Source organism: Labrus bergylta, chromosome 12, assembly GCF_963930695.1.
Source record: "Labrus bergylta chromosome 12, fLabBer1.1, whole genome shotgun sequence".
Lineage (NCBI taxonomy): Eukaryota > Metazoa > Chordata > Actinopteri > Labriformes > Labridae > Labrus > Labrus bergylta.
In genome coordinates, this window is record NC_089206.1 from 13,555,706 (window position 1) to 13,578,272 (window position 22,567).

General features: G+C 35.9%; 1 protein-coding gene across 1 annotated transcript in view; it reads right to left on the minus strand.

Annotated features, from left to right (window-relative positions):
* Positions 1-1,844: 1,844 nt before the first annotated feature.
* LOC110005514 (deoxynucleoside triphosphate triphosphohydrolase SAMHD1) overlaps positions 1,845-22,567 on the minus strand; it is a 57,093-nt gene continuing 36,370 nt past the window's right edge. Inside the window, exons 20-21 of the mRNA XM_065961292.1 lie at positions 4,454-4,506; positions 1,845-3,149 (exon numbers count right to left, since the gene is read on the minus strand). Of these exons, the coding sequence (XP_065817364.1) occupies positions 3,122-3,149; positions 4,454-4,506 (81 nt within the window). The 3' untranslated portion in view covers positions 1,845-3,121. The remainder of the gene's footprint in view (positions 3,150-4,453; positions 4,507-22,567) is intronic.

Here is a 22,567-nt window from a genome sequence, read left to right on the forward strand (position 1 = left end):
ATATCTCCTGCATCCTGTACAACACTTGTATAAATGTGAACATTTGTGTTAAAATTATATGAACAATCATGATTTGTCATTGTTTCATCATATGACATATCTCTTTTAAAAGCTCTAATTTTTTTCTATGGCTCATCTCCTGCTGCAACCGGTTCTACCAGCAGAAAGAAAAACAGGCAGAGTATTCAGCTTTGGATAATTTATTTACCTACCTCGCCCTACACACCCACACATAAAATAACAACACATTAACAGTGTTATCAGTCTCTCACAGCATGAACATTTGGGATTTAGAATTACACCTTCTGCATACAACACTTAATGTGTGGTGAAATAATATGTAAACAAGCATGTGATCCATACTCCACACACAGTTTCTGTTATTGCAAATGATGTACAGTTGATTACTGTGTCCTACAAATAAACTTAACATGATGTGATGAAATAGGCAATGTCAACGTTAACTCAACCTGTGAAGCATGTGAGGGCAGTCAAAAAACTTCTAAAGGACAGATTAAAAACAATATCAAGTAGTTGGCAGTTATGATGAAGTAATGAATGAGTGTTAACATCTTTACAGAAGAATTTATATTTGTTGACTAATACTAATACACTGAAATCTTAATAACGTCTTGGCACTTTATTTTAGAAAGTTAAAAACAGCTTCTAAATGTTTATGGAGAGCTTATAAAATAGGGCGAAAGTTAAGTTCATCAAAAATGATCTTCAAAATAGAGAAGGTCCCAAATTGCAAATTGATGTGTGGTACCTTCCACTCTTTAATCAAACATAGGCACATAGGCAAATTACTATGAACACTTTGTTTTAATTCTCCACTCATGAAGAAGAAAAGGCTGCAAGACGTTTTTATATATATATTTCTACTGTATATTCGGGTGTGGGTAAGTAAAAGCACGGGAACAACTTCTGCTGTGCGTCTCATACGTTTAATGTCCGTCCGTAACAGAGCATGACATATCCAGACTGAACAACAACAACAGTGACACCTTACTTGTCCTAAAGCAATATCACTCCTCAAACCGTAAGCATGGGTAACCTTAAAGGCATAGTGCATCATATCAAACAGATACTCTTGTACAGTACAAAGTGTAAATATAAATGAAATTAGCATTAAATCAAATAATGTATATTATCTCAACCTAAGCAAAATAAAGATCTATAAAATAATACTTCACAAAAATAAATCTCATCTCCATCTTACACTATCTTTGAAAGTCTTGACACTGGCTGCCTGTTTGTCTTCATATTGATTTTATTATTGTCTAAAGCACTTGGCCTCCCACCAGATTAACTTTTCAGAGTTGATTTTAGTTTATGAACCAGGACGACCCCTCAGGTCTTCTTGTTCTTCTATGGTTCTTCTTTTAGTTGTTCCACAGAGCAGAACAAAAACCTTTTGTGATTCTGCGTTTTCCTGCTCTGAGACTTTGGAACAGACTTCAGAGGATCAGAGAATATTGAGATTTTTAAAAACAATTTAAAAAATTCATTTATTCAGTCTGGCTTTTCTATATGACTTAATCATTTTAAGGCTTTTTATTTACTATATTTTAATCAATATTATTCATCTCTACTTTTAAATTTACATTTTAGTGTTTGATTTTAGGTTTTTAGTATTTATATTTATTAATCATCGTGCTGATTTCATTTCTTATTGCTGTTATATTTTACAAACTACCTTTTGTCAGTCATTTTTCCGCTCCTTTGTAAAGGACTTTGAACTGCAATTAGATTTGTACCACAGGTGATATATACAGTATATATATACATATATATATATATATATAGATGCATATGGTTTGATAGATTACACAATGTTGAACTCAGGATTTTCTCTGATGTTTATTTTGAATACATGCAGATTTTATCAGATATGAACCCATCACAACAGGAATACACTTGAAAGGTTCTCATAGATGCATTATGTAAGAACCAATCGTCAAACAATTATAGCTTCACTTAAAGTGTGTCAGACATTTAAACACATTCATCATCCATCGAAGAAAGGTAGTTGATGGATACGTTTAAAAATGTATTGTTTAATTCGAATTTCAAGTTTTTAGATGCAAATAAAGGTTTTCACAAGTTCCAGTTTTTAAAGTAAGAATCATAAACTCAAAAGAAGAGCACATTATAAAACATTCCCAAAATAAGACTCATTTTAAAACAGATTAAAATTGTATTGTGATAATAAATGCTGCAGATACAATATATACAATATAATATAAGATAATACCAGTCACCAAAACATCACTCATGATCATCTCTCATTAAACACCACTCAAAGACAAATAATCTAATCTCATGTCCTCAATCTTCAAACGATTAACATCAAAACTAAAATGTTATAGTAATGTAAAGTATTCTAAATCGCTAAATAAAACCACAAGTGAAATATTCACTCCATTACACATGTTGGGAGTGCTTTACATCTTTCCCCGACCAAAAAGAATTCACAACCTACAAAGAAGCATAAATGTGAACAAAAGCTGAATCAATTCAGAAACATGCAGTTTATATATTCAGTTTGAGACAATGATTGTTGGATTTCAATAATGGCTTTCTTTACCTAAATGGTATTCAACAGCCATACAGCTGCTAGCTGTGTAAGTATCCAGTGTCATGTGTGTCTATATATCAGTTTAGAGATCAGAAATTCAAATCCAGAAGCGATCCAGATCCAGTGATCTTTGAGATATGGCTTTATAACTGATATATATTTTCCTTAATGTTAAAAAAAAGTATCCAATTTTTTCTGTATCAAATTTTGAATGGGTTTTCTGTGTGAGTCGATAGAAGCGTAACACAGTGAATTAAATGGGCCAATGATACTGTTTCATATTGACTGCAGGCCCCGTAATTGTACAGAGTGGTATCATATATTATGATTTATCTTTGTCCTCGGAATAAAAACATGTTGTGTGTTGTTGGAACTGATTTTTAAACAATCAATTTAAAAGAATGATACAGCATGTATATGATAAAAGCGAGAAAAAACACAAGTGCTAGGTCTGAATGCGAATATTATTCAGTGTTATTCATGTTGTTTGGTAAGTTCCTTGGTGTCAACTTCAGGAGGATCGCTCTAATTACCCTCAGGTCAAACCAGATTTGGCTTCTTCTCTAGCCTGCATGTTAATAAGGACACAAAAGTACATCTGTTTTAAAGAAAGCAGTGCAGAGTAAACCTAGTGAGAGATAAACTGAGGCAGAAATGATTCTATTTAACAAACGATCTAACATTCAACTTATTTTAAAGCAAAACAATGCACTCATCATGCAGATCCATCATCTCACTGGTGAGAACTTTCAGTTTTTGTAAATCTCAAGAAAAAAAATACATTATTTCAAAGTTTTTGTCCGTTGGTAGGAAAATACAAAAGTTTGAAGACACCAATGCTAATTTGGCATCAAAAAAAGATCAAAATCATATATATGAAAAAAAAGAATCCTGAAGTTTTGTTTCACTATGCAATCATTCCCTCCCTGCTCATTGTTCCATTCTAATGCTCATATATTAAAACAGCCTTTCAATGTAATAAAACCACTAACTGCATATATTAATATGTCACATACACACCCATTCAGAAAAGCCAATTTTTACAGCAGAAATAAACATGTTTACAGCCCGATTAAAAAAACTAAATTGGTCTGATTATCTCATGTCTCAATCAGCACACACTGTATGAAGAGGGATTTTTTTTTAACATGTCCGTTTTTCTTTTCATGAAGGATACACGTTATTCACAATAAGACCTGTAGCTTATAGGCCTGGGCTAAAAAAACTAAAAATGTTATCAAAATGTCATATCAGTCGATATAATTATCACAATAATTGTCAATCATTTTTACTTTCAAATTTTCAAATTTAAAAGCTGATTTTTGCTCCTGAGTGAAAGTTGAAGAAACCAGAGGGTTGGTTAATCTTTTGGTTTCACTCCCATGCTGCTGTTGCTTACCTCTCTTAACCTGAGGGCCCCAAACCAGAGTCCTGCACGGTTCCAATACAGGTCAGTAAAATTGTTTCAGTACAGAAACCTGACTGACTGTCTAGACTTGCTGTCTAACCTGGATGCAAACCAGGACAAAGGACCAATAACATGTTGGAGTGTTGCTCACTTTGGCAGTATTTTGTTAAGTTAAAGTATCAAATCTATTAGAGTAGAGCTTCACCAGCACAGGTAAGCATACGTTAACCTGAAAGGAAGACCGAAGGCTGAGGATGCTAGCACAGCTAATGTTTTCCACACTCAGCAGATTGTAGATCACATGTTCAACCATATTAAATAAACTGTACTCAATGTGGAGTGTTTTCTGTTTACTTTAGCCAAATCAACTGGTTTTATGTTCAATCAACAGCAAGTTAGTCGATATTGTATCCTTTAACATCTTAATATTCAACTATTATCAAAGGATTAGAAAATCATTGTACCACTGTTCAAAGTGCTGTCTGGCAGCCTCCACACTCTGTTCATCAACATCATCTTTACAGAAGACCATGATCAGCTGCTCAGAAAAGATCGTTGTGCGAATCCTGGATGCCTGTAAAGATTGACAGCAGCTTTAATTTGAGAGTTATGGAGACATAAGCTGCCTTACAAATAACAAACAGAAGAAATATTGAATGATTGTGAAAAAAAAATTTTTTAATCAATAATTAGTTCTGAAATTTTCTGGGGACATTGGCTTTGCCACGTCAGGCTCCTTTTTGCTGTAGAAATGCATATGTTCAACAGGGTTCTTGTCTTTCATGCCGTAGTCCATGTTAATGACCTAAAAAGAAGGTCGAGAGTAAAATGTGTGCCATAACAAACTCTGCAACATCTTACAAATCAAAGAATCAGCAAAACTGAAGATTTTACAAAAAAAGTGAGACGAAAGAAAGTAAAAACAACTCACCAGGATTTCAAAGTCCTCTGATGTCAGGTTTCTTTTTCCCTCAGCCAATCCTTCTTTCCAGCCAGTAATCTGGCTCTTGACAAGGAATCAGAAAAGAATTACAACAGTGGAAAAGGATATAGATTCAAGTTTTTTTGCATTTTAAGTTGACAATGTAAGCAACTTGGAATTCAATTCACATTCACTCAAAAAACTGCACCGACTTAGTGTAAATGCGTTTGACTGTAGGGCTGCATGGTATGATCTAAGCATTAATTTTGCTATGTGTGTAAGTGCCATGGTAATATCCCAGGACGTGTGTTAGTCCATGAGCACATAAAGTTTAGAGGGAGAGAGAGAGAAGGGATCACATGCAGTGTATGAAGATGAACTGTTCTTTGCTTAGAAGTTAATGTCACAGGGCTCTTGATGCAAATTAAATGTAGCTTTGAATGTATAAGGGGTTCTTATTTGTAAAGGAAAATAAACTTGAAGACCCAAATAATAATAAAAATTGTAATAGTATGAACATTAAAAGAAAACGCAGTTTCCCCAATATCATGCAGCATTAGTTGACTGAGGGATTTTGTATTGTAAAACATTTCAAGCTGCTATCCAATTCACATTACATTTCAAAAAGAACTGTTCAATAGTGCTGCTGTTCATGTTAAATGTAATAACAACACGGGCAAGATAAAATGCTGGAGACAGTAAATAATGTGATGTGTACTTATTCTATTAACTGAAAATGAGCACATTATCCAGCTTTGTGATAACAGTGCATTAGATCATGTGTTATAAATGTAATGAAACACAAGAACACAGACTTACTTTCCAATCCTCGATGGGGTCCTTTGGCTTTCTCTCACCAACAAACTTGTAGATCTTTCGAGAGATGATGTTTTGCAGAATCTCTCTTGCCTGTTTTAGTTCTGAGCAGGAAGACTTCAGTATTTCCTCAAACACGTTGTCTAAAAGAGTAACAGAGTAACAAGCAAACAAATGATAATAACACACACAAAAATTAGTGAATTTAATTTAAACACACTCAATAAATTGTAAGACATGGCATGTTCATTTATAAGTCATCACAAGTAAATTAACAGGATGTGGTTTATTTATCTTTAACAAATGCACGATAAAAAAAATGGATAAAGTAGCATAACTGTAAATGACCTAGCAACAGAGCCATCTGACAGAAAGCAGCATCTAACAAAGAGTGTTTCCAAAAAGTGTTGAAATATGTCATATTTCTGTTACTTCATAAATAAACATCCTAAATATCAAACAAGTTCAAATGATCAGGACAGCCAGTTGTTCAGGATGTTTGAGACTGGATTTGTGAACTCCTCAAACTACCAGATAACCTTGTCCTTGGCCAAACATCAAAACCGACCAAGTGCCTACACACAATTTCCTTTTCAGATTGTTGGGTGTAGTGCATTATTTAAAACAATGTCTTGATACTCCTGAAGTCTGAATTGGCTTCAATGTTAAACATGAGCTAACAGCACACATTTAAATCTACACACCTGTGAGCTTTGTGTAGGCCTCCATGTCCTCATTGGCTGTAGAGAGAGTGAACATCCTCCCTCCTGATCCTTCAATCTCAATGTGACCGTCTGCTTTAAAAAAAGCCTCTGCAATCCTGTATGTTCATATCAAACATATTATTACTGATGAGATAGTGAATCATGACGCAGATCAAATAATGGAAATCTTATATTTGGAGTACTAAGATCTGAAGGTAGACACTTACATATGTTCAATGACTTTGTTTACTCTGTGCTGATAGGCTCTTTTGTGGAGACGGTGTCTTATGTAGAACAAGTCGTACATATTGTCCTCCTCCTGTTGAGGTTAGGACTGTAGTTTAGTCATAAATAACAACATTATCAGTTTGCTTTCAATTATCTGTTTACAAGCTCAAGTTTGTCATACTATGTCTCTGGTGCAGATAGTTTTCCTTCCATCAACCTCACACACTCTGGCAAACTTCAGGAAGCGATGAAAGTCAAAGGTGTTCTTGATTCCCAGGTATAAAGAGTCCCTGAGTAGTGTAATGGGGAAAAAATATATTTAGCAGATGTGTTAGAGTAATTCTAATGTGAACTGTGTGACATTTCATGAAATGCTGGTTTAGATTAAGCATCATGTGTTTGGATAACCTTTGATTTCTACAAGGATGACTCTACATGGACTAAACATTCCTCTGTTCAGGTTGATTGTGTTAAACTGCTTATCTCCTACAACAGGAGCTTGTCAATATTGTTGTTTCCTCTTTGACATGTATAAAAGGAGACTTCATTCTGTATGTCATTTGAGCTACTCTGCAGTGTGGTCACCATGATACACTCTGTACAGTTTCTTCTTCCTGCAACTTCTTGTAGGAATAAAACCTCACAAAGATGATTGGGGTTTTCGTCTTTGTTCGTATTCTCACGGGGGAAATATTTCTATTACTGTAGAGACAGATTAAGGCAATGTGAAGAAAATAGGTGTATAGAGGGAAACTGAATTTACTGTTGAGTGCTGTATCATTTTAAAATAAATCAGGAGAATAATGCATTGTTCAGGGTTAAGAATTATTTTACAGCACTTCATTAAAACCTGACCTGGCCAAGTAGTCAAACTTGTCCACATCAACGCCGTTTCTTTTGTTTTGAACACAATTTCGTAGAGGAAGGACTTTTCTTCTGGGCGCCCTTTGAAGTCCAACTGCAGGGATGACGACACAAAGCGAATCAGGACCAGTTTTATTGACACGTATGTTGTTGTCAATGAATTTACACTGCATAGAAAACATATGTAGGACCATTTCACAAAACAGAGATAAAGCTAAAATATGAACACAATAAACTATGTACATGAAAAAGCATGACAAACAAAACAACGGTTAAATTTTAAGATCTGAGTTCTAGGCAGATGAAAAACTTTTTGTCACTCTTCTTGTCCGCCTTTATACTGAGGAGATGTTACAAAATAGTGACATTGCTGTAGGACACAGACTGATTTATGCACAGATGAGAACTTGCCTTCTGGTCTTCAGCAATCATCACCTTAATGTTTTTCGCATGTTAAGGGTTCAATCCATGCTTCGCTTTCATCAAATCATGAAAAATATTGCAAGAAGACAAGGAACAACACAAATAGCACAACCAACATTTGCAGAGAAGATCTCAAAACGTGTGTATGAAAGAAACACTTTAAATGTCAGAGTTCCTAAAGTTCCTCAGAATTTGACGAGTGACTTAAAGTCAGCCAATTTTCTGTGGACATATACTGTATACAACATCCTAACAGTCTTTATCAGGGTTATTTAGCTAGCTGAACTCAACCCAGAGTCAAACTGTTAAGCATAAGAGTTTTTGGGAAGGTGATCATGCAGCTCAGTTTTCTCTCTAAGGATTTTTTCACACCTGGATAGTTTGGAAAAGTTGTTCTGAAACCATAGCCCGGTTTGTTTGATAAATATGTGAACACAGCATTCACACTATTTTAGCTGCTCAACTTTTTTGATCTATTTTTTCTTGAATGGTGCACTGTGTGCTCTTTTTTGGCTATCTTTGCTCTTTGCTGCCCGTTGTAGGATGAATAAAGTTTTATCTTCTCTTATCTTATATTCATACAGTATCTTATCCGACTTCTGAAAAACATAATGAGGTGAACTTGCCTCCTGCTCTTTAGATTCCTGTAGAGGTCCAGCAATCATCTCCTTGATGAATGTTATGTCGTCTTCAGGTTTCAGTCCATACTTCTCCATCACTGGTTTAAGATTATTCTCTTTCAGCAGGTGGTCTAGCATGTCACAAGAGCCATTTTCATGCTGCGAGACACACAGACTCATAAATGTGTCAACACAAGATTTAAAACATAAATATAATAATCCCACATACTTTAATTTCCCCCACATTTGAAGAGTATATCTCAAACGTATGTATGTAAAACAACTTACAATGTCAGAGTTCCTAAAGCGCTTCAGAATTTGACGAGCCACTTAATGTCAGCCAATATACTGTATACAACATCCTAACAGTCTTTATCAGGGTTATTTAGCTAGCTGAACTCAACCCGATGTCAAACTGTTAAGCATAAGAGTTTTTGGGAAGGTGATAATGCAGCTCAGTTTTCTCACCGAACGTTTTTTCACACCTGGATAGTTTGGAAAAGTTGTTCTGAAACAAAGGGGCGTTTCCCCTTTAGCCCGGTTTGTTTGGGTGTAAACACAACAATCGCACTCTTTTGATCTGAAGTTATTGAATGGTGCACTGTGTACTCTTTTTTGGCTATCCTTGCTCTTTGCTGCCCGTTGTAGGATGAATAAAGGTTATCTTCTCTTATTGAGTGACAAAGAGACATAAACAGATCTAGAAATCCCTTCTGCTTTTAAAAGAGGTCCCTGTCATAAAGAATTACCTCTCATGAACGATGAATTCAATTTTTATCTTTGTTTGTTGTATCTAAATCTCTGAATCACCAGGACTAATGGTTAAAAAATAAACATTTAGTAAAATCTCATAGAGCTTCTGAAAAGCGGTAACATGTCAGATAAAAAGTTGACATATTATTACCAAAGAGAATAATGAGGGTCATTTAGCGACACAAACTACACCGTTCATTGTTATTAAATAAATAGATCAACATCCTTGGAAATGTGCATAATCACATTCTACCTGAGAAGGCAAACAAAAAAGAACATCCTGGATTTTGTTTCAAAAGAACAAGCCAGTGTGAAAGGTACATGTGCTTCAGTTTTGCCGTTCCTCTGTATTTCATTTGTCATATTACAACAGAAATAAAAACTTCTTACCTTCCATTTCTTTAATTTCCTCTTTTTTTCCAGTGCTTTGGGGAGGAACAGTCCATCATACAGATGGGAAAAGGGTCCATGACCTTGAAATGGATAGATAAATACAGGCGTAATCCACTGATAGTCTACAGATTATACAGTCAGTATGTCTTAATAAACCTGTTTGAGTTGAGGATGGATTACTCCTGAATCTAAACTTGAGAATATTGCTTACAAGAAAGACTGTTATGTGTTTGTAAATGTATGCATGGTCTAGGTGGACTGTGGTACCGAAACGCCCTCTGGGTTAAATAAAGTTTTCTGAGTCTAAATATTATTTTTAAAGATTCAGACCCTCCAGTTCTTATCAGAGTCCCTACAGACCGAGCTACCACCACCTCACCCCACCCTTGTATTTTTTATTTATTAATGCAGAAGCCCTTGCTTTTTTGAAAGATGGAAGGGTTATTTCTGGATCATTTCACTTTCATTTTACTCTTTTCATACCCAATTTATAAACTATTATATGTAATATTGAAAAGGGATGTATTACTCACCCAGGTCATGACAGAGGCCAGCAATCTGAACACAAAGGACGTCTCTGTCAGTGATGTTGAGAGCCGGCTGCCTTGACCTGAGAGCCTCAGCAAGTTTTCCTGCTAAGTATCCCACCCTTTTTAGACCACAGAAAACATTTTTTTAAATTATAACGCAGTTATCACAATAGGATGCTGCTACCAAAATGAAAATATATACTTTTTCATACCATACTAAGACAGGCACTGTTTTCTGCCTTTATTGGTTTTACAAGGTGCTTATGTGAAAACCACCATGAGTCTTCTCCTTATTTGGACTGAGGTCACCTGTGGGCTGAAATTTGAAAACTTTCTGACTTACCCGATCGAGTGTTCAAAGCGGTTGTGAGACGCTCCAGGGTAAACAAAGTAGACACCTCCAAGCTGCTTTATGAATCGAAGTCTCTGGAACTGAGGTGTGTCAATGATCTTGATGAGGAGTGGGTGTAACTCTATGCTACCATGGATGGGATCATTAAACACCTGGCAGAAAACAAACAAACAAAAGCTAGCGAAAAGCTAAATGAAATGCCTAAAACACAACATCAAAGAAAAACCTTCAAACATCCACATCATAAGACAGGTGTGTAGGAGATTCCATTGTCTAAATGTTATGGAGTTTAAAACTAACTTTAGCTATGACAGAGTAAGTTTCTTAGACATGTGGGTTATAAAAGACATTGGGCCTCGTTCACAAACAGTGCGTACACACAAATCTGTTCTTAATCCGTTCGTAAGAACGTTTGCTGCACAAATCTGAGATTCATCAATTATGCTTTTACTTCAATTTGTTCTTACTCTGTGAACAAAAAAATAGCTTCTTTAGACCATGTATATTCACAAATGATTTACCAGCTTTATCAGAAAATGCTAACATACACTCTTAACTAAATGCTTGACATATTATATATAGCCTATATAAAATGTTGAATAGACAATAATTAAAAATGTTAATTTACTAATGCATTGACTAAATGTATTAAATAACCATGAAATGTATGCCTTTTCATCCTTATTAGACTTCTTTAATCTAAAATCTTAAATCTAATCGTCAACCACTCCCACCAATAGTGTCATGAAATATTGCATCTGTTACCAAAACCAGGTGATTAATTGGAGCCTATTTGAGGGCATGCATGGAACATACATTATTGTGATTTAGGTCTAAGAATGTGGAAAGATGTAGCCTTGCTGAAAGAAATAGCAGCCCGTGCCTTCAGAAGAGAACGCATCAGACCGTCAAAACATGTTTGAAGAGTGTGAAGAATGACTTATTCTACAATTCTACAATTCACTTAGCAGACGCTTTTCTCCAAAGCGACGTACATCAGAGAGTAAGTACAACACAAGCAAGGATCTAGAAAAAAGGGAACAATGTCAGTAAGAGCAAACGATCAGCTTTGAGTCCGATTGGACACACAGGTGCTGACAGTAAGTGACCAGAGGCAAAGCACAACATTGAGGGCAGTTCTTGAGAGCTCTAATCAGTATAGAAACCATCTTATAAGTCGTCGTTATCAAACAAAAACCATCGTCATTACCATCATCAATAATATCAAGACCATCATCATTAAGTTATAGGTATTCATGAAAGAGCTGGGTCTTTAGCTTTTTCTGAAAGTTGCAGAGGGACTCTGCAGATCGAATGGACTTATCAGCTGATTAATTGCTGCAACTATGTAATTCCCTGTAACGGCATCTAAGCCCCCAAACACACAGCTATTTTTTGAATTTCGGGGCCATCTCTTGCAACTTGTACATGTCTCCTCCTCACCGCTCTTGTCCTGATACACCAATGGAATGTCCTGGGGTGCATCCGAATTGCCAAGTACCTACTCAATCTTTCAGTAGGCAGTAGACAGTACCTACTATCCGTGCTGTATACTGTTTAGTACCTACTATTCAGTAGGAGCACTTTGTCTGATTCATTCAGTTTACGTTACCCGAACCGTCCGCATCCACCCGTTTTCTTTTTTTTTGTTTAGCTTTATTCAAGAGGAGTAATGCGCATATACAGTCAGGTAAACAAAAAACAATATCGCAATGTAAATCAAGTAAAAGACAGATTAAATAACTAAATAACATACAGTACATAAAGGAAAGTACAAATGAAAGACAGTAATATACAGAATATAAAGTAAAATAAGGCCATCCCTCCACCTGCGTCCAACTGCCTGTCGGCGCATCTGACCGCTGATTGGTCAGATGCTGCAACACGTTGCGGTGTCAGATTATTCGTCTCTTTCTTTTTTTCTCTCCTGCCTCGGGCTTGATTTGGTGCTCTACGCGCGCCTCACGCCAGCGATGCGCATCCTTTGCGCATTTGCAGAGAATGCGTCCCCTTGCGCAAAATGGGGCCCCCAATGGATCGCGAGGCCCTACGCACAGCGCTTGTTCTTCGTGTAGGGAGGGGCGGCGCTGTGTGCAGGTGTATATCAGGTAAAGGAGGCTACTCAGACTACACTGTTACTGTGTGTGTATCTGTGCGGACATAAACATCTGTTAAAGCCGACCCGGGATCAGCTGATGTCTTTATCACAAACGGATGTTGCTTCACGTGACGCTCTAGGGAAGGACGTCTCTATTTCCTAGTTCCTCCCTCCTCTGCTTCGTTTCCTCGCGTCTCTCCATGCAAGTGAGGGAAGCAAGAGAAGGAAACGTGGATGCAATTTAGGAGACATGAGAAGTAGCCATAGCATGAGCATGAGGCCAAATGAGCCCTAGAATAAAGCTGATGCTGCAAAAATAATGGCTTCAATGGCTTTACCACTGGTGGAGAGATTAAGCATCTAGTACAGGGGTGGGCAACTGGCGGCCCAGGGGCCACATGCGGCCCCCATCAACCCTCAATGTGGCCCTCAGGTCAATTTTGACACATCAATTAATTGGAAACATGAAGAAAACGTGACAAAATCTGCCATGAAATAGTGAAAACCAGAAATATGTCCATAATAATATTTAATCACTGGTATATGTTGAGATAAATTTGAGACATAATTGACTGTAATCGTTTTTGTATTCTACAATTTGGCCCTCTGGCAGTGAGAACTGAATGAATGTGGCCCTTGTTGTGACCAAAATTGCCCATCCCTGATCTAGTAGAACAAAGAGAACAAATCATTGGACACTGAAAATGTCCTTTCAATAGCCTACAGTCTGTGTTACTTTTCCTTTTTTTTTAGAATTAAAGGAAAGGAGAACAAAGAGGGTTGGTTTGGATAGTAAAGGTGCACAAAGCTAGCTGTCCTCACCACTGGTGGGGATAATAAGCATCTAGAGAACAAAGCCCTCCCAGTTAATTAGATTTTTAATTTAGACTAATAATGGATAATACATGGACACAGGCTTAACTTTGTGGAGGTGTGTTTGTGTGCGGTTTATTCTACAAGTCGTCATTGTTTGTTCTGTTTATTCTCTCTTATCTCTCCAGCCGCATAAAAAAGTGTGATGTGTGGTAAGGTGTGTGATATGTTTTACCTTGGTGATGATCGTTCTGTAGAATACAAAAAAAGAGCATTCACAGAATGAACTCGTGCTGAAACTTCCAACTTAAAATTATTGCTCTATAATATTGGGATATTGTAAACTAGTTTAACAAAGACAGAGGTACTCACTGTTCTGCCATTTTGCTCGGACTTGCCATTTTGCCCCGACTAGATAAAAGAGAAAGAAGTCAGTCATTTATTAAGTAGGCTAACCTCAGTTTTACACAAGCTAAAAGGCAAAATTGTTAAATTAAACCATCAGTTTAAAATAACGATACAACTTACCAAAAGCCAACCATGAATTTAATCGACTATAACTAGAAAACCAACCTCCAAAATTTCCTCCAATCGTCCAAGTCCTTCTTTTTGTACTAACTCATTTCCTCAGCTCCCTGTAACTATAAAACATCTATCTATATAGTTTTTAATGTTTTGAAGCTGCAAGATGTTGCATTTACATCAAGCTAATGTATGTGATGCTGATCTGACAAGTGTGCAAATGTCGTTTATATAGCCATAGCTGCTTAAGGCTTTTTTTTTATGACGCTCAGGGTTTTAAAACATCTGACATTTATATCTCCACCACACCCATGTTATTGGTCTTCACCCTCATGATCCTCTTCTTTTATTGACATACCAAACATTTCAGAAAACAAAACTAAAAGTGCATCAGAATTTCTTAAGTTAAATTAACAAATCTAAACGTATAAAGAAGTGAAGAAATGACAGGATGTTAGAAATAAATCAGTATTAGAAGTTACTTCTGAAGAAAAATTCAGAGGTAGCGTGAATGTTGCATGTTTAACCTGCTCTTTAGACAGAGATTTATAGTGTACTCTATTTGAGGACTGCAAATATATCAAATGGCCACAAGATGGCAATGTTACTCAACTCTCTATGGTAAAGTGTGCCCTGATCATTTGATGAAATAAATGCTCTGCTGGAGAAAGTTTTAACAGGTACTGATCTTTTTTGTGTTGCTTTTGTCATAACTTTCAGAAAGGAAACACAAGAAACCCTCAGACTGTAAAAGATTTTCTCATTCTATGATGACAAAAATGTTCAGCCTCATGATGTATCCAGAAGCATGTAAAGGAGGTGAACATCTGTCTGTCATCATTCTATCCAAAAATAAAACTATAATAATAGACTATAATATGTATATATTGACCTCCAGTAACATCCAGAAATGAGCACATTGCCGATGTGTGTCTATCAATGCCAGTAGCTCAGTCTGTAGGGGCTTGGGTTGGGAACCAGAGGGTTGCCAGTTCAAGTCCCAGTGCAGAAATACGGAAGTTGGTCTGGTAGTTGGAGAGGTGCCAGATTACCTCCTGAGCACTGTCGAGGTGCCCTTGCATGTGTGTGTTGCATGGTTAACAGAGTGTAAAAACTGAAATTTCCCCTTGCAGGGATCAATAAAGTTAATCTTAATCTACTTTTTCTTGTGAGATTACTTCTGATTGCAGAAGTTTTTTATCATCTAATTTCTGCCGAGGTTTAAGTTTTCTTTTAAACTGAAAGAAGGATGTGAAACTGGTTCTCCGTGCAGCAACACAGATCAAACTTAAATGACAAATTGTAATCTCATGTTAGTATAACTATTGATTTTTTTTAAAGTCAATGATGTACTAAAACTGTAATATCTGTGGTACTTTTTTATGCTACTGATTTTGCCATATGCACAAACTCACAAATCAGTCGTAAAAAAACACAAATCAACATAAAGCAAATGAACATAACGTAAGGACAAAGGAACGCAAACTCTGAGTTCACATGTTTGTACACAGGATCTGATGCTGTTTCAAAAGTTGATCCTCTTTGTAGATGTTGTGAATGATTTTAGCTGATGCCAAATAGGAATATTACAGATCTTGATAAATAATGTCAAACCAATCAGAATAATTTCAAGTAAGTTCCTAATTTTGTTTTTTAAACTACCATTAATACATGTGTTTTATTGGAAATAATTCATAATATATCAACAAAATAAGAATGAAGTAAGGTGAAAGATCCATTTTACACTCACATGGAGGTTTTTGTTGTTCTCTATAGCAGGTCAGGCTTGGTTTGGATGGAAGAGGAAGTAACAGACCTGAGCGCAGGCTTTTATAAAGTTGTGGTTGTGGCTTAAACAGGTGTGGCAAAGAAGTCAGATATCGGGATGCAGATTGGATGGTGTAACCCATTGGTGTTGATCTAGACCAGGAAAGGGCAACTTTGGTCACAGCAAGGGCCACATATATTTAATTCTCACTGTCAGAGGGCCAAATTGTAGGATACTCTTCGGTGGACTTATAATTCAACCAAAGGAAGGAATACATAGCTTTTATCAGCCTCTATGATACCAACATTCATATTTTAACCTCCAGTACAATTGTTAATCCTTAATTTAATATGCTTACTTCAAAATTAAGTTTATTTTCCAATGCAATGAACAGAGTATTTACTGGTTATTTTAGGATATTTTTCTTTCTTTTTTTCAAATGTACACACTAGTGTTGTAGTAATCGAAATCAAGACCGGTCTCGAGTCCACTGTTTGAAGGTCTCTTATGAACTTCTTATGAAAGTATTTTACTCTGTCTTGTCTCTGTCTCAGACTGGGCGGACTCCTGATTTTAGATTAAGACCAGTCAAGACCACCTCCGATGCTCCTTTCTAAAAGAACAAATGACTTCAATTCATTTGTAGTTTGATTTTTATCTCTTGGTTACCACCGCAACCTTCCTGGTGTTACTGATGAGTGGTGAGTGACACGCCCGCTGCACACATGATGATTTTAAAAGTGATATTTATGGTCTTGGTCTTGACTTGGTCTCGATCCCTAAATGTCTCGGTCTTGTCTCAGTCTCATATCACTCTGGTCTCACATATGTCTTGGTCTCGGTTAGTGTGGTCCTCACTACAACATCAGTACTTAGTATACTTTCATATAAGAGTTTTACAAAAACGCTAACAGTCAATTATATCTCAACTGCATGTGGCCCACCCCTGAATTCTAGATTATAATTTGAATGTAGCCTCATTCTAGGAATCAAAATTAAGGCGCTTTATAGTATTTTGGCAATGACACTTGCACAAACAAAATGAAAACAAATTCAAGGGTATGAAAGGATTTTCATAACGTCCCTGCCCTTCCCCAACCGCCTGAGCCCCAGTAAACAGCCTAAAATCCCAGTTAAGTCTAGCTGGTTTTGTTCACTCAACGATACTTTCATCCACACGTGAGGAACCAGAGAGAACAGCCTCTTGGCCTGCAAGACTCTTTCCCTGGATTGCATTAGTAACTCTTGCAGATATTTGGAATACTTTCCCTTTAGTATAAAGCGTTTGGTGTGTGAGTCCATGCTGTGTAGGGAAAAAGTCGATGAGACTGATAGAAGGCCCACACACAACCTAAATGCTTAAAGCTGCAGCTTCCTGAGCTTCTCGTGAAGGACAGCATTATCATACAGCTTACTGTTCAGGACTCAACTTTCAAACTAAAAATCAACTTTTAGCGTTTAATATGTCACAAAAAGGTCAAATAAAGAAAGAGTTATTCAAACTTACTGTCCACATACTCCCCATGGGACTGATAGGATTCATTCCCAATGTAAGCAGCATCTTGACCTCAGCAGTGGTCAGATACTCAGATTAGTTACCTGAGTTATAAGAGACATCTCAGAGGCCCTGAGATGATTATAACTGAGCACATCATGCCAATTTAGAAAGGTAAAAATATTGAGACATCTAACAACTCAGTGACATCAGAAATGTGAGAATGTGCCGACATGAGTTGTTATTTTGTGAGGGATAACGTTAAGGTAAGAATTGAATGTACACCGCACTTTATTCATTGACTCCTGTGTTTTAGGTGAAAAAGGAAAGTTTAAAATGTAGTTTTTAAATATATTTTGGGGAGATAAAAAGCACAATCTTCCACTCTTATGTAAAGCATAAAGATGAACACTGAAGTAAAGGACAAGCACCTCTAAATGTTTTTTTCTGCTCAGTATTTTGTCAACAAAACATGTTTTGTTTCTCTGATTGTAAATGACAACAGAATGACTCAACAAGTGTTGAGAATGATAAGCAGTCCCTTAAAACGGCAAAGATTCTGAAATATATAAATACCTGGATCAGGTTGTGTTTTAAGTTGTTTATTTCTTGGACTAAAAGCTTTATGGGGTGGCAGTAGCTCAGTCTGCAGGGACTTGTGTTGGGAACCGGAGGGTTGTCGGTTCAAGTCTGGAGATTGGTCTGGTAGCTGGAGAGGCGCCAATTCACTTCCTGAGCACTGTTGAGGTGCCTTTGAGCAAGACACCTCTCAAGGCGTTTTATAACACATTATCACTCACCCCCCCCCCCCCCCCTCCAGGATTATTAAAGTATTTCTGATTCTGAAATAAATGGAGAATGCGAAATAATGGAATTTCAAACATGCAAGTAATAATGTGATTAATTCCAATAAACTATTGGAATCTAGTGATTCCAACAGTTTCTCGCTCATCTCCTGCTGCTTCTTTTTGTACCAGCAGAACAAACATGCAAAGTATTCTGCTCTTTGCATAATTTATTTACCTACCACACACACACACACACACACACACACACACACACACACAATGATCAGTTTCTCACAATATGAACATTAGGGATTTAGAATGATATCTCCTGCATCCTGTACAACACTTGTATAAATGTGAACATTTGTGTTAAAATTATATGAACAATCATGATTTGTCATTGTTTCATCATATGACATATCTCTTTTAAAAGCTGTGATTTTTTTCTATGGCTCATCTCCTGCTGCTCCCTGTTCTACCAGCAGAAAGAAAAACAGGCAGAGTATTCAGCTTTGCATAATTTATTTACCTACCTCGCCCTACACACCCACACACAAAATAACAACACATTAACAGTATTATCAGTCTCTCACAGCATGAACATTTGGGATTTAGAATTACACCTTCTGCATACAACACTTAATGTGTGGTGAAATAATATATAAACAAGCATGTGATCCATACTCCACACACAGTTTCTGTTATTGCAAATGATGTACAGTTGATTACTGTGTCCTACAAATAAACTTAACATGATGTGATGAAATAGGCAATGTTAACTCAACCTGTGAAGCATGTGAGGGCAGTCAAAAAACTTCTAAAGGACAGATAAAAACAATATCAAGTAGTTGGCAGTTATGATGACGTAATGAATGAGTGTTAACATCTTTACAGAAGAATTTATATTTGTTGACTGATACTAATACACTGAAATCTTAATAACGTCTTGGCACTTTATTTTAGAAAGTTAAAAACAGCTTCTAAATGTTTATGGAGAGCTTATAAAATAGGGCGAAAGTTAAGATCATCAAATATGATCTTCAAAATAGAGAAGGTCCCAAATTGCAAATTGATGTGCGGTACCTTCCACTCTTTAATCAAACATAGGCACATAGGCAAATTACTATTAACACTTTGTTTTAATTCTCCACTCATGAAGAAGAAAAGGCTGCAAGACAATATATTTTTATATATATATTTCTACTGTATATTCGGGTGTGGGTAAGTAAAAGCACGGGAACAACTTCTGCTGTGCGTCTCATATGTTTAATGTCCGTCCGTAACAGAGCATGACATATCCAGACTGAACAACAACAACAGTGACACCTTACTTGTCCTAAAGCAATATCACTCCTCAAACCGTAACCATGGGTAACCTTAAAGGCATAGTGCATCATATCAAACAGATACTCTTGTACAGTACAAAGTGTAAATATAAATGAAATTAGCATTAAATCAAATAATGTATATTATCTCAACCTAAGCAAAATAAAGATCTATAAAATAATACTTCACAAAAATAAATCTCATCTCCATCTTACACTATCTTTGAAAGTCTTGACACTGGCTGCCTGTTTGTCTTCATATTGATTTTATTATTGTCTAAAGCACTTGGCCTCCCACCAGATTAACTTTTCAGAGTTGATTTTAGTTTTTGAACCAGGACGACCCCTCAGGTCTTCTTGTTCTTCTATGGTTCTTCTTTTAGTTGTTCCACAGAGCAGAACAAAAACCTTTTGTGATTCTGCGTTTTGCTGCTCTGAGACTTTGGAACAGACTTCAGAGGATCAGAGAATATTGAGATTTTTAAAAACAATTTAAAAAACTCATTTATTCAGTCTGGCTTTTCTATATGACTTAATCATTTTAAGGCTTTTAATTTACTATATTTTAATCAATATTATTCATCTCTACTTTTAAATTTACATTTTAGTGTTTGATTTTAGGTTTTTAGTATTTATATTTATTAATCATCGTGCTGATTTCATTTCTTATTGCTGTTATATTTTACAAACTACCTTTTGGAGTAGGACTTTGAACTGCAATTAGATTTGTACCACAGGTGATATATACAGTATATATATACATATATATATATAGATGCATATGGTTTGATAGATTACACAATGTTGAACTCAGGATTTTCTCTGATGTTTATTTTGAATACATGCAGATTTTATCAGATATGAACCCATCACAACAGGAATACACTTGAAAGGTTCTCATAGATGCATTATGTAAGAACCAATCGTCAAACAATTATAGCTTCACTTAAAGTGTGTCATACATCTAAACACATTCATCATCCATCAAAGAAAGGTAGTTGATGGATACATTTAAAAATGTATTGTTTAATTTGAATTTCAAGTTTTTAGATGCAAATAAAGGTTTTCACAAGTTCCAGTTTTTAAAGTAAGAATCATAAACTCAAAAGAAGAGCACATTATAAAACATGCCCAAAATAAGACTCATTTTAAAACAGGTTAAAATTGTATTGTGATAATAAATGCTGCAGATACAAAGTAATATAATATAAGATAATACCAGTCACCAAAACATCACTCATGATCATCTCTCATTAAACAACACTCAAAGACAAATAATCTAATCTCATGTCCTCAATCTTCAAACGATTAACATCAAAACTAAAACACCACTGAGTATTCTAAATCCCTAAATAAAACCACAAGTGAAATATTCACTCCATTACACATGTTGGGAGTGCTTTACATCTTTCCCCGACCAAAAAGAATTCACAACCTACAAAGAAGCATAAATGTGAACAAAAGCTGAATCAATTCAGAAACATGCAGTTTATATATTCAGTTTGAGACAATGATTGTTGGATTTCAATAATGGCTTTTTTTACCTAAATGGTATTCAACAGCCATACAGCTGCTAGCTGTGTAAGTATCCAGTGTCATGTGTGTCTATGTATCAGTTTAGAGATCAGAAATTCAAATCCAGAAGCGATCCAGATCCAGTGATCTTTGAGATATGGCTTTATAACTGATATATATTTTCCTTAATGTTAAAAAAAAGTATCCAATTTTTTCTGTATCAAATTTTGAATGGGTTTTCTGTGTGAGTCGATAGAAGCGTAACACAGTGAAATAAATGGGCCAATGATACTGTTTCATATTGACTGCAGGCCCCGTAATTGTACAGAGTGGTATCATATATTATGATTTATCTTTGTCCTCAGAATAAAAACATGTTGTGTGTTGTTGGAACTGATTTTTAAACAATCAATTTAAAAGAATGATACAGCATCTATATGAAAAAAGCGAGAAAAAACATGAGTGCTAGGTCTGAATGCAAATATTATTCAGTGTTATTCATGTTGTTTGGTAATTTCCTTGGTGTCAACTGCAGGAGGATCGCTCTAATTACCCTCAGGTCCAATCAGATTTGGCTCCATCCTTAACCTGCATGTTAATACAGACACAAAAGTACATCTGTTTAAAGAAAGCAGTGCAGAGTAAACCTAGTGAGAGATAAACTGAAGAAGAAATGATTCTATTTAACAAACGATCTAACATTCAACTTATTTTAAATCAAAACAATGCACTCATCATGCAGATCCATCATCTCACTGGTGAGAACTTTCAGTTTTTTTAAATCTCAAGTAATAAAATACATTATTTCAAAGTTTTTTGCTCATTGTTCCATTCTAATGCTCATATATTAAAACAGCCTTTCAATGTAATAAAACCACTAACTGCATATATTAATATGTCACATACACACCCATTCGAAAAAAGCCAATTTTTACAGCAGAAATAAACATGTTTACAGCTCGATCAAAAAACTAAATTGGTCTGATTATCTCATGTCTCAATCAGCACACACTGTATGAAGAGGAATTATTTTTTTTACACTTGTCCGTTTTCCTTTTAATGAAGGATACGCGTTATTCAAAATAAGACCCGTAGCTTATAGGCCTGGGCTAAAAAAAACCTAAAAATATTATCAAAATGTCATATCAGTCGATATAATTATCACAATAATTGTCAATCATTTTTACTTTCAAATTTTCAAATTTAAAAGCTGATTTTTGCTCCTGAGTGAAAGTTGAAGAAACCAGAGGGTTGGTTAATCTTTTGGTTTCACTCCCATGCTGCTGTTGCTTACCTCTCTTAACCTGAGGGCCCCAAACCAGAGTCCTGCACGGTTCCAATACAGGTCAGTAAAATTGTTTCAGTACAGAAACCTGACTGACTGTCTAGACTTGCTGTCTAACCTTGATGCAAACCAGGACAAAGGACCAATAACATGTTGGAGTGTTGCTCACTTTGGCAGTATTTTGTTAAGTTAAAGTATCAAATCTATTAGAGTAGAGCTTCACCAGCACAGGTAAGCATACGTTAACCTGAAAGGAAGACCGAAGGCTGAGGATGCTAGCACAGCTAATGTTTTCCACACTCAGCAGATTGTAGATCACATGTTCAACCATATTAAATAAACTGTACTCAATGTGGACTGTTTT